Below are 12,625 nucleotides of genomic sequence, written 5' to 3' on the forward strand. Positions count from 1 at the left end.
TTTGAGTGTGATCGTTTCCAGCTTCACTTTACTGGCACTCGTGCCAGTGGCATGTGAACAAAACATTGGACTGACTCCTGTGTAGGTGGCACGTAAAAAAATACCATTTGAGCATGGCCGTTGCCAGTACTGCCAGACTGGCCCTCGTGCCGGTGGCATGTAAAAAGCACCCACTACACTCTCGGAGTGTTTGACATTAGGAAGGGCATCCAGCTGCAGAAACTCTGCCAGATCAGATTGGAGTCTGGTGTAGCCAGTCCCCAGTCAAATAGTCCAACCCATGCAGTAGTGTTGGAACTATCAAAGTACAACCTTGCATTAATATGCGAGATTGTACTTTTGGTTTATGTCTGAATATAAAATTGTTTACAGAATTCTTAGAGGATATAGAAAACCTCTTGACTAGGAAGAGTGGCTAAGGTCTAGCGATAATACATGCTGTCACATTCATATTGTTGTTAGGAAAGAACCAACCTGACATGGGTGATCGAAGTTTTGTTGATGTTGTCCTGGCTGAACCATAATAGGTCAACGGTTTTACGAGAACGACTATTTCTGTGTATGGCGGCATTCCTTTTATAGTGTACCAGGCTTGCACTGTGTCCTAGAATGTAATAATAATAATAATAATAATAATAATAATAATAATGATAATGATGATAATAATAATAATAGTAATGATAATAATAATAATAGTAATGATAATAATAATAATAATAATAATAATAATAATAATAATTTAATTCAAATCTTTTGCTATCAGATTGATACCAAAAGAGCTAAATAAGAAATGAGATATTAAAGCTACGATTGTGTTAGAAAGAGTTATGGCCACCCTGTAAAAGCAGATACAAACTATGTAAGAAGGAGTTATGGTAGATATGTAAATAGCAGCCAAAACAACCTCAAATCACCCCATACCAACTAAAAAACCAGATATGACAAATGCAGTCCCTGATAATGATGGGATGTTCATAATTGGAATGTCTTTAACCACAGGTCTACCAAATCAAGCAAGGTTATCTAGAGCTAGAGCACTCTGTCGAGGGTTCCAGTTGATCCGATCAACGGAACAGCCTGCTCATGAAATTAACGTGCAAGTGGCTGAGCACTCCACAGACACGTGTATCCTTAACGTAGTTCTCGGGGATATTCAGCGTGACACAGTGTGACAAGGCTGACCCTTTGAATTACAGGCACAACAGAAACAGGAAGTAAGAGTGAGAGAAAGTTGTGGTGAAAGAGTACAGCAGGGTTCACCACCATCCCCTGCCGGAGCCTCGTGGAGCTTTAGGTGTTTTCGCTCAATAAACACTCACAACGCCCGGTCTGGGAATCGAAACCACAATCCTATGACCACGAGTCCGCTGCCTTAACCACTGGGCCATTGCGCCTCCACCAAGCAAGGTTATACTACAACAACAATCTACATCTATGTGGTCAGAGTCATAGTTATGTGTTGACCCATGGATATGGCCTTATTGGTTCAGTTGCCTGTCAGAGAAATACTTTAATCCAATACTAGACAATGTCAGCAGTAAGTGACCAGTGGTCAAGCCATTACACAATTACAAACTGAGTTGATTCTTTGCTTACCAGTGCCTGGCTGTAATTTTCAAATTCTCGTACATTAAGGGTCAGTTCGTAGTGGACCACGCCATGGTTGACCTCGCTTGCTTCTCTCCACGTGATATTGAAATTGGATGCATTGCCTTCTACTCTAATGGACCGTGCAGGAATATCATTTGGTATTACCGTTATTGTTTTCTCGTCTAGCCCATCTGAAAAGAATCAACAAAAACAAAAATTACAATGATTCAAGAATAAGTAAGGATGCTATCAGAGTAACCAGCAAATTAATGCTAGTGTGTTTGGTTCAGTTCCATTGTAACTTTTAATATCTCGGTCCTGGGCAGAAAATACCTAAAAGGAGATTTGTTTATTCAAATGTTTATAGTGTATTTCCTTGTGGTCAGACTATCATGGACATTGGCAGATTTATTCTTTTATTCTTACTCTTGTTTCAGTTATTTGACTGTGGCCATGCTGGAGCACCGCCTTGAAGGGTTTTAATTGAACAAATTGACCCCAGAACTTATTTCTTAAGTCTAGTACTTCACCAATTGTCAAGCAGTGATGAGGGGACAAACACAGACACAAAGACACACACACACACACACACACACACACACACACATAAATATCTTTGCACATACATGCATACATACATAGTCTGAATGCTAATTGATGGGGTAGTCCGAATGCTAATTGATGGGGTAGTCTGAATGCTAATTGATGGGGTAGTCTGAATGCTAAAGGGTTAATGTTAGCAATGTCACAAAGTATAACAAGGGTTTTGTTAGTATTACTCACCTGGATATTTATGTTGTGATGGATGGAAGAGTGAGAAAGACAGAATGTCAGAATCTATATTGATGAGACGGGAACTATTTCTGCCTCTCAGGTCACTAACTATAAGTTGTTTTTCACTGTTGAGCCAGACAAAACGGTAGCTGAAGTATTGTAGTTGATTCATTCTGCAAAGACACAGAGCAAAATCATTTCTAACTTCAGTACAGAAATTTAAGGTGACAGGTTCAAGTGATTATATTGGCCTCTTAATTGGTACTTACCTGCTCTCTAGATCAATAATTTTCATTGACCCTTTGTAAAATTGATTTTTATAACCAACCATGCCATCCATAAAGAGCTTGGTTCCAGTACTTGTTGGCAGGATCCAGTAAAGAATGTACGAATCCATATCAATTGTCATGGCTGTGATGGTTTCTTCTTGGAATGGTTTTCGGTAATATTCTTTGATGCTCATACCATTTAGGTGTGACGCACGCACACTGTATTTTGTGTTCCAGTAAAGGACCCCTTTCAAGGAATCAATACATAAGTTGTTAGCCTGATCTCTCTTGATTTTCTCCACTTTACGGTTCTTATTGAGTCGGCAGATCTGAAAAATGAAAACAATTGTCAAATCAGAGAAAAAAATGACAATAATAATAGTTTCTTTTGATGGGGCAGAGAGGAGGAAAAAAGGAAGAAGGAGGAGGAGAAAAGGAGGAGAGAAGAGGAGAAAAGGAGGAGGGAAGAGGAGAAAAGGAGGAGGAGGAAGAAGCAGTAGGAGGAGAAGGAGAAAAGAGGGGAGGAGGGGGAGGGGAGGAGGGGGAGGGGAGAAGACAAAGAGGAAGCGGGGAGAGGAGAGAGAGAGAGGAGAAGAAGAGCGAGAGAAGGAAGGAGAGAGAGAGAGAGAGAGAGAAGAGTTTCACTTACGCCACATCTTCTGTTAGACCAGTAAACAATTTTTGATAACCAATCATATGCTATAGTGAATGGAGACACTTGTTTCATTTTCTGTACCAGATTGAAAGCGGTTGCAGAAACATGAGGGTAGTTAGCATAGAATCTCACTGCAGGAACAATAAAAGACAAAAAAAAACAGTTGACATTGCATTTCCATTTGTTTGAAATATTTTATTGATCACAATCAAATTCATTAAAACTTTGAAGACTATTGCTGCCATCCAATGGCTAAAACTATTAAAAAAATAAATTTGTTTTGACTTAATGTGTAATTGTGTGTTGGAACAGATATTGTTATTCATGGGGATGGTCATATTTTGCCAATTAAATACACGCACTGTCTATTTGATCTTTACTTTAGCTTTATCACAATTATTTTTAGTTTATTTTGTCTGTCAAAGTTCTTTCGTTACACACTCTGTGACCTCTTCAGCGACTCTCTTACATCGATCTCAGTGCGCAACTGGTACTTAATTTATTGACCCCCGAAAGGATGAAAGGCAAAGTCGACCTCGACGAAATACCGCTAAGCATTCCGCCCAACGTGCTAACGTTTCTGCCAGCTCGCACTCATCTAGAAATTTCTTTTTAGTGACTGAAGAGCGCCGAAGAAAGTGGTTATTCTAATTTATGCCGATATATGCAGAAAATTTGTCAAATTATGAATTTAAAGAAACAATAATATTGTGAAGAGAAAAAAAACAAAACAACAAATGAAAAAAAACAATAACTTACTTATTTTATGCTTAAACATTAGAGGCGGCTTATTTCCCCCATCAAGAAGTTGACCTTGGAGGGTTCGACCATCTAAACCTATTTGTGCTGTGTAGTCTTTGGTATGATATGTGACAATTGGTTTGACATTATCTACAAATATAATTGAGGATATAAATATAAACACACACACACACACACACACACACACAATATATATATATATTTATATGAGCAGCATTTTTACAATTGTCTAATATCGAGGCATATAAGCCCCATCGAGGGCTTATATACCCCAATATTAGACTATTTTCTTTAGTTATTGCACAGTGATCACTTATAAGCTTTAAGCTTATAAAATATTAACGAATATTCTTTGATTCTTTTACTTGTTTCAGTCATTTGACTGTGACCATGCTGGAGCATCGACTTTAGTTGAACACATTGGAGTTCTTTAATTGAAGAGGGAAAAAAATGTCTTAGTAAGCATTATAAATTAAACTTGAAGGTGTGTATGTGTGTTTGGTGCCAACAACCAACTTCTTTATACAATGTTCAAAATGCATATTTCCTGGCCTTTCAAACAGTCGTGAAGTTTAGAAAATGGTTTTAAAATAGACATTACAAAAAATTTTTTCTTGAATACCTGGAAACTCTACCAAACACACCTCTCTGTACCAATAGAACTCCCACCACCACCACCACCACACATACCCTTCTGTACCATTCTGAGAACAGTGACTCTTATCATTTGATGATATCACAATATAATAATATGTCAGGTAATAGAAAATCCTATAAAAAATAAATAATAGGCGCAGGAGTGGCTGTGTGGTAAGTATCTTGCTTCCCAATCACATGGTTCTTGGTTCAGTCCCACTGTGTGGCACCTTGGGCGAGTGTCTTCTACTATAGCCTCGGGCCGACCAAAGCCTTGTGAGTGGATTTCATAGACGGAAAGTGAAAGAAGCCTGTCGTATATATGTATATATATATATATATATATATATATATATATATATGTGTGTGTGTGTGTATTTGTGTGTCTATGTTTATCCCCCCAACATCGCTAGACAACCGATGGTGGCGTGTTTAAGTCCCTGTAGCCTGATGGTTCGGCAAAAGGAACTGATAGAATAAGTACTACGTTTACAAAGAATAAGTCCCGGGGTAGATTTGCTCGACTAAAGGCAGTGCTCCAGTATGGCCGCAGTCCAATGACTGAAACAAGTAAAAGAGTATGTCCCAAACTTCTCAACTCAAGACTTTAGAAATATTGATTTCAAATTTTGGAACAAGGCCAGCAATTTCAGGGTAGTGAGGAGGGTCGATTATATCGAACCTAGTGTTCAACTGTTACTTATTTTTATCAAATCCCCAAAAAATGAAAAGTAAAGTTGATCTTGGCAGAATTTGAACTCAGAACATACAGATGAGTGAAATGCTACTAAGTGTGTTGATGATTGTACCTGTTCACTGCTTCCAAAACTTCAAAAATATTCCCAATCTTTTTAACCCTTTAACATTCAGATTATTCTGTAAATGGAGTGCTCATTTATTAACACTTTTCAATTAATCATGCATTATCTTGTAGCTTTGAGACTTCGATGATGAGATTGCTCACTATTAATACGATGTTGTGAGGTAGATATGAGATGATGTATTGAGCCAGTTTAAGCATAAAGCATATAGAATAACTTGGCTGGATGTGGCCAGTTTAAATGCTAAACGCTTAACAGAAGATTCTATTTGTTGGATAAAAACACTAAGATAAGTAGAATGGCTCATACAAAAAGTGAACTTGCCCTGGTGTTATTTTTAACTCAGGAACAGAGTGCTGTTACTTACTTCTCAGTGGCAACTGCATATAACTTCATCAAAATGCACCTAATACCTGCACAGAGCAAATCACAATACAGCTATCACACAGTCATTACTATTATCTTCCATTATATCCACAAATATATGGAAATGCAGAACAAAGAACTATGTTTGGAACAACTAATTGTTTCTTATTCTTCACCGTATAAACAAAAATTCTATTGTTTCCTTAGAAATTAACTTGGACTGTCTCTTCGTACAGATTATTTCCATCAAAGATCACATGTGCTTATCTGTGTTATTCTTATCAAAAGAGACTATCCGATGATACAGGAAAGCACTTCCATTGTTCTTATTAAAGATGTACCAAAGCATGATTGTTTTTGAAGAAAACGTTCATGTTGAGCAAACGTAAAGTGTTTTCTTCACTCGTGCTCTTAAATTTATATTGACTAATTTAGTTAATTAGTAGCAGCACTAGTTCTTAAAATGATTTCATCTGAAAATAAAGGCATGGATATTAAAAGATTAAAACAATGCTATGAAAACAAACAAAAGGAAAAGGATAAAAGAGAAATTGTGCTTGAAATGGTTAACAACTTTTTTGTTATAATACTATATTCATGTTTTAGTAAAGTACGGTTTATTGTTGTTGTTGTTATTATCATTATTATTATTTACTTTCAATCTGCATGTCTGTTACAATCACTTGCTGAGACACACCCAGCATCTTAGGGCAAGTGAAGGATAAGGGATGTTACAAAAGCTTGGGGAGGGGAAGTGCCAGGGGCAGCAGTGAAATATCTTCATGTAATACAACATAGACATTTAAATTGTTAGGGTTTTTCTAAGGATGTGTGCAGCACTTGTCAGCACAATCTCTTGGATTTCTCTGAGACATGGTTCTCCTGGGATATTATCTGTTTTTGACATCCCTTTCTTATCATATTTAGGGCACCCACAATAACAGGAACAGTTCTTGCTTTAAGATGCCACATCTTTTGTATTTCAATTTTTAGGTCTTTGTATTTACTTGATTTGTCAAATTCCTTTTCAGATATATTTTTATCAGTGGGAACACTTACATCTATTAGCTTGCAAGTATTTTCTTCCCTGTCTTTAATGACTATGTCTGGTTGATTAACCTGGATTGTTTTGTCAGTGTTGATTGGAAAATCCCAGAGGATAGTGACATGTTTACCTTCAACGACTGGCTGAGGATGATATATATATTTGCCCTTAAACTTTAAAGACAAAACCGAAATATAGTCAATACATGCTAGTTAACACACATTAATTAACAAGAAAAAAATACCTTTAAACAATGTACGACCAACAAACTTTTCGGTCCAGGGGCCATACTTATTGTCGATATAAGCTCGCATCTTAATTGTATATTTAGTCTCTGGTTTCAAATTTTCAAGTGTGAGGTTGAATCCTTCCAGGTGATATGTTGTTAGGTTTTTGGCATCTCCTTCTTGGACTGTCATCTCATACTTCCAGCCTCTCCAGCATCCATTTCCTTGGCAAGAATAAAATAAGAAATGCACTCAATACAAGTGTTACATCATTGATGTTCTTTAACTTTGAGTTACATACATCTATGGTTAAGACAGTTCCATTTACAACCATTCTATCTTCTCGTATGTCACAGACTACACCAATCACTGTATGAGTTATATGCTCAAGAGCAAGATCTGCTCGATGAAAAGGCGGTGCTCCAGCATGGCCGCAGTCAAATGAATGAAACAAGTAAATGAGTAAAAAAGGAACACACATGCACACACACCCACCCATTGATTTGGGTGGTTGACATTCTCTTTCCTCTGGTTACCACGGAGACAATGACAGGGTTTTTGAGGATGAATGAAAAGATTTTAATTTTGCCATTTTTAACTGTTGTCAAATTGGGACTTAACAACGTCCCATGACACACACAAACACACATCTTCAACATGCAAACACACTTGCATGTACGCACGCACACGCATATATGCATGCACATACACTCAAGTACACACACACACACACAACATTAATGTGAGGCAACATAATTATCCTCCTACCACCATCCTCTGAAGAGAAAGGAAGTAGCAGATCTGAAGGAGGAGCAGTGAGGGGTGAAGAGAGGAGAGAGTAGAGTGGAGGGTGATAAAGAGAGAGAGACAGAGAGGGGGGGGAGGCTGAGTTATTTATCAGGATATTTTGTTTTTTAAATGAAGTTTGTCATGATGACCTCTGACATTTCATTCACTAATCTCAACATTTGACATTCTCAGAGAGAGGGGGAGGAAGAAAGAAAGAGAGAGAGAAAGAAATCATCTTTAATAAGGAAGCCTGTACACAATTCTATTTTGTAGTTGTTGTTATTTTCAACTGGTTCTTCTATCTCCTCTCTCTGTCTCTCTCTCTCTCTACACACACACACATGATGGTGCCATGTAAAAAGCACCCAGTACACTCTGTAAAGTGGCTGGTGTTCATTCGGAAGGGCATCTAGCTGTAGAAACTAAGCCAAAAAACAGACCATGTAACTTGGTGTGCACCCTGCCCTTGTCAGCTCCTGTCAAACCATCCAACCCATCCCAGCATGGAAAACAAACGTTAAATGATGTTGGTGATGCTGATGCTGATGATGATGATGATGGTGATGGTGATGGTGATGACATGTAATGATATTCCATCATTTTAGAAAGAGAGTGAGAGTAGATATATAAAATAGTTTTTAAAAAATTTCTAATCAATATTTAGAATATTTGTTAATGTGGATATCAATTTTAATTGATAATTTTCCCAAAAGTGGTAAATTTATGTTTAGGCATGGTGGCTGTGTACTTAAGAAGTTTGCTTTGCGGGGGCATGCTTTTGGGTTCAGTCCCATTGCACAACATCCTGTCTTAGTAACTTCTTTGGTTGATCAATGCCTTGTGTATTTGGTAGATGGAAACTGTGAGGAGCCTATATATATAATTTATGTCTGTCTTAATTAATGACAAAAGAACAGAAGTCACGTAATCACCTTCATTAGCTTACAGCTGTTTCTGCAACAAGATGCAGTGCACTTAGAGCTGAGTGCTTGCGCAACATATGTGTATTTTCTTTTACCCAAAGCCAGGAACTTCTCAGCAACTCCTTGTGTATATGTGTGTACATGAGTGCTTGCATTTGCTCCCCCCCCCCCCACTGTTTGACAAATAATGTTGGTTTGTCTACATCCTCAAGACTTAGCTGTTCAGCAACAGAAACCAACAAAATAAGCACCAAATTTGAAATAAATACTGTGGTAGAGTAGTTCAACCAACACTACAGCGTGGTCACAGTTCAGTGACCGAAGCATGTAAAAGAGCATAATCTGCTGACCTCGTTTTCTTTGCCTAATTAATCTAAGCTGTTAATTAATGCTAATTACATAAAAATGTAATTCAGACAAACATGCTTCCATTCTTGAATTACCATAAATGGAACTATTTTGAGAACTTCAACAAACACCCAAGAATTCTTCAAACTATAAAAGAAACCAAGATTGAAATAAAAAAAAAAATTTTAAATGGTGCATTCTAAGCTAATTCCAGCAAAGTGAGATGTTGTGTCATTTCATGGCAACAATCCAAAGACCAGGTCCACAGCTGGCAATTATTATTACCACAGAAAATGGTTTGCATTCAGTGCATTCTTAAAGATGCTTTCACCAATTCCTAAAAACCCAGCAATGCACACATGTATTATTCAACACTTTCCCGACCAGTAAGAGAAGTTGCAATAACATGTAATGGCGCTTCTTAGATATTGCTGCAGTTGCTGCTGCTGCTGATGCTGCTACTGCAGCAAAGTGCCCCTCCCCACCAACTACCACCACCACCACCACCACCACCACTACTGCCACCATACCAGCCAACAATGACTCAACACATATAAAACTAACAGACTGAATATAAACAATGTTTACATCTTTTAGAATCAAATGTTTATTTATTTTCATTGGGGGAAGAACTACAAACAACATCAAAATAACATTAGTGCCGGTATATGTGAGTGTGTGTGTGTGTGTGTGCATATACATATATGCATATGTGTGTGTGTGTGTGTGTATATATATATATATATATATATATACACACAGATATACATACATGTATATGTGTACAGATACATATGTATATATATATGTATATATATATATATGTATATATATATATATATATATATATACACACACACACACACATACATATACATACATATATATGAAGTTATTTAAAAACTTCTTTTCATTAAGTAAAATCAGATTGCTGCTTCATAAATTCATGTTTTAAAGTGTGTGTGTGTGTGTGTGTGTGTGTGTGTGTGTGTGTGTGTACATATGTGTATATACATATATACAAACATACATGTATACATATATGCATATACATATATGCATATGTGCGTGTGTGTGTGTGTATATACATATATATATATATATATATATATATATATATATATATATATATATATATACATACACACATACATATATATATATATATATATGCATACATATTCATAATGATGATATACATACATATATATATATGCATAGATACATATGTATACATATATATACCTATTCATACACACACTTATATATATATACATACATATATATGTGTGTAAATACATATGTATATATACATATTCACACATACACACACATATACATACATATGAAGTTATTTAAAATCTTGTTTTCCTTAAATAAAATCAGATTGCTGCTTCATAATTTCATGTTTTAAATTGTTTGTGTGTGTGCGTGTGCATGTGTGTGTGTGTGTGTGTGCGTGCATGCATGCGTGCGTGCGCGCGCGTGTGTGTGTGTGTGTGTGTGTGTGCATGTACAGTTCTGGCATGTAAAATAAAAGCAGATATTGTTTTTGCTGTTGTCGTTATCAGTCCTAGATGAACCCTGCTCAATAAGACTTTCATTGAAAGCCATTCCAGATATGGCTGTCCCCATCTGCATTTCAAGTACAGCATATCTACAGTTACAGTCCTAAATAAATATAGCTTTGGGTGATGCGGAGGAGGTTTAGCTGTTATTTCTGTTTAGCTCCTATTTGAATGGCCAGTAGGGGAGAGGCTTCCTCGAAGACCTGTTAAGATGATGATGATGAGAAGGAGGAAGAAGAAGAAGAGGAGTTACACACACACACACCACCACAGGCATACATTCACACACACTATCACATACATCCATACACACTAGCACATGCGCACCCATCCACTCACTAGCACACACACTCACACCCACAAATGCAGTCTAAAACACACACACCTACATGCACCCTAACATACACCCACACACACACTCTAACCTCACCCAACCACACTAATATACTAATATCTCAAAGAAATGAAAATTAATTTCTCTGTTCTGCAACTCGTTACATATTTGTGTGCAACAATTCAATATTTTCCTAACGAGGTTTTAATTCCCAATTAGAAATGTGTCCAAGTGTGCTCAGTAAGTATTTACATCAAATATTATTAATATAATCCGGGATAATTGATTGATTGATTGATTTATTAATCATTATTGATGACATCATCATCATCATCAGCACCATCACCATCAACATTTTATTTCCATTGTCCCCACAGGGGACAGTCTGAGTGGCTCAGATCCTCTCAAGCTATCCAACCTCATAGCAACATGGAGAATGGCCCTTAAGCGATGACGGTGATGATGACAATGATGATGATGATGATGAAAATAATAATGACGATGATAATGATGATGATGACAATAATGATGACAATGATGATGATGATAGCAATGACACTGATGATGATGATGATGATGATAATGACACTGATGATGATGATTCATTAATTGTAATTAATTAATTAATCTTGCAATAAACCTACAATTTTTACTTCTTTAACATTTTATCAAATTCCAATAAGCTATCCAAACATTATTTCAAAATAAAAAATTTTTTAACCCCCACCCCAAAAAAAAACCTGCAATAAATTTTCTACCAAAAGTTACAAGCTTTGCTGCTCACCTTGGTATATAAGTTTCTCTGGTTTATTCCATCGTATGTCCGCTGTTGTATCAGAGAACAACACCGCCAAATTACTGGGTGGATTAGTTGGAACTGAAATGAGTAAGTCAGAAATGTTTGCATATCAAAATATAAAGCAGTTATTAATAAAATAATCCTTTTTAGTATAAGAACAAAGCCTGAAATTTTAGGGGGGAGGGTACTTGATGATTACATTGATCTCAGTGCTCAGCTGGTACTTATTTTACTGACTCTAAAAAAAACAAAAACAAAAACAAAAACAAAAAGCAAAGTCAACCTCAGCAGGATTTGAACTCAGGACACAAGGATAAGTGAGATGCTGTTAAGCATTTTACCCCAGTATGCCTGGCATGCTAACAATTCCACTTGCTCGTTGCCTTAATAATAATAGTAATAATAATATCAATATGATTAGTTACAACATTTATATAATGCGATAACATGTCTTTTTTGTGGATTAATTCTAACATGGAATAGTAGAACACATGACCTTTCAGGACAGCTTTGACTTTATAGTATATCACACCTCTTTTTATGTGACCTTTTTGTGTGGCCTTCAGTTGGAATTCCTAGCTTTTCTCTAAGCTTGTATGACAAGAAACAGCATAACCTCTCCTCTACGCTGTTATATTTTCTTTTAGATTACAGAAAACAATAAAGAATAATATTTACATAAAAGAAATAAATTAAACTTGTAGTAGTAGTAGTAGTAG

At 36.5% G+C, this 12,625-nt stretch overlaps 1 protein-coding gene across 14 annotated transcripts in view; it reads right to left on the reverse strand.

Annotated features, from left to right (window-relative positions):
* Window positions 1–12,625, reverse strand: part of LOC106879977 (proto-oncogene tyrosine-protein kinase ROS) — a 337,180-nt gene that overhangs the window by 79,776 nt on the left and 244,779 nt on the right. For all 14 annotated transcript variants that reach the window (XR_016238343.1, XR_016238342.1, XR_016238344.1 and 11 more), the window contains 8 exons: window positions 11,892–11,984; window positions 7,163–7,369; window positions 4,048–4,179; window positions 3,283–3,419; window positions 2,634–2,962; window positions 2,374–2,537; window positions 1,597–1,781; window positions 475–604 (listed from right to left, as the gene is read on the reverse strand). Coding sequence is in view for 11 of the 14 variants with exons in the window: in XM_089341842.1 (XP_089197968.1) it covers window positions 475–604; window positions 1,597–1,781; window positions 2,374–2,537; window positions 2,634–2,962; window positions 3,283–3,419; window positions 4,048–4,179; window positions 7,163–7,369; window positions 11,892–11,984 (1,377 nt within the window). In the remaining 3 variants the exon portion in view is untranslated. The remainder of the gene's footprint in view (window positions 1–474; window positions 605–1,596; window positions 1,782–2,373; window positions 2,538–2,633; window positions 2,963–3,282; window positions 3,420–4,047; window positions 4,180–7,162; window positions 7,370–11,891; window positions 11,985–12,625) is intronic.

The sequence above is a fragment of the Octopus bimaculoides genome, chromosome 25 (assembly GCF_046866305.1).
Source record: "Octopus bimaculoides isolate indiv1 chromosome 25, ASM4686630v1, whole genome shotgun sequence".
In the NCBI taxonomy this organism is placed as follows: Eukaryota; Metazoa; Mollusca; class Cephalopoda; order Octopoda; family Octopodidae; genus Octopus; species Octopus bimaculoides.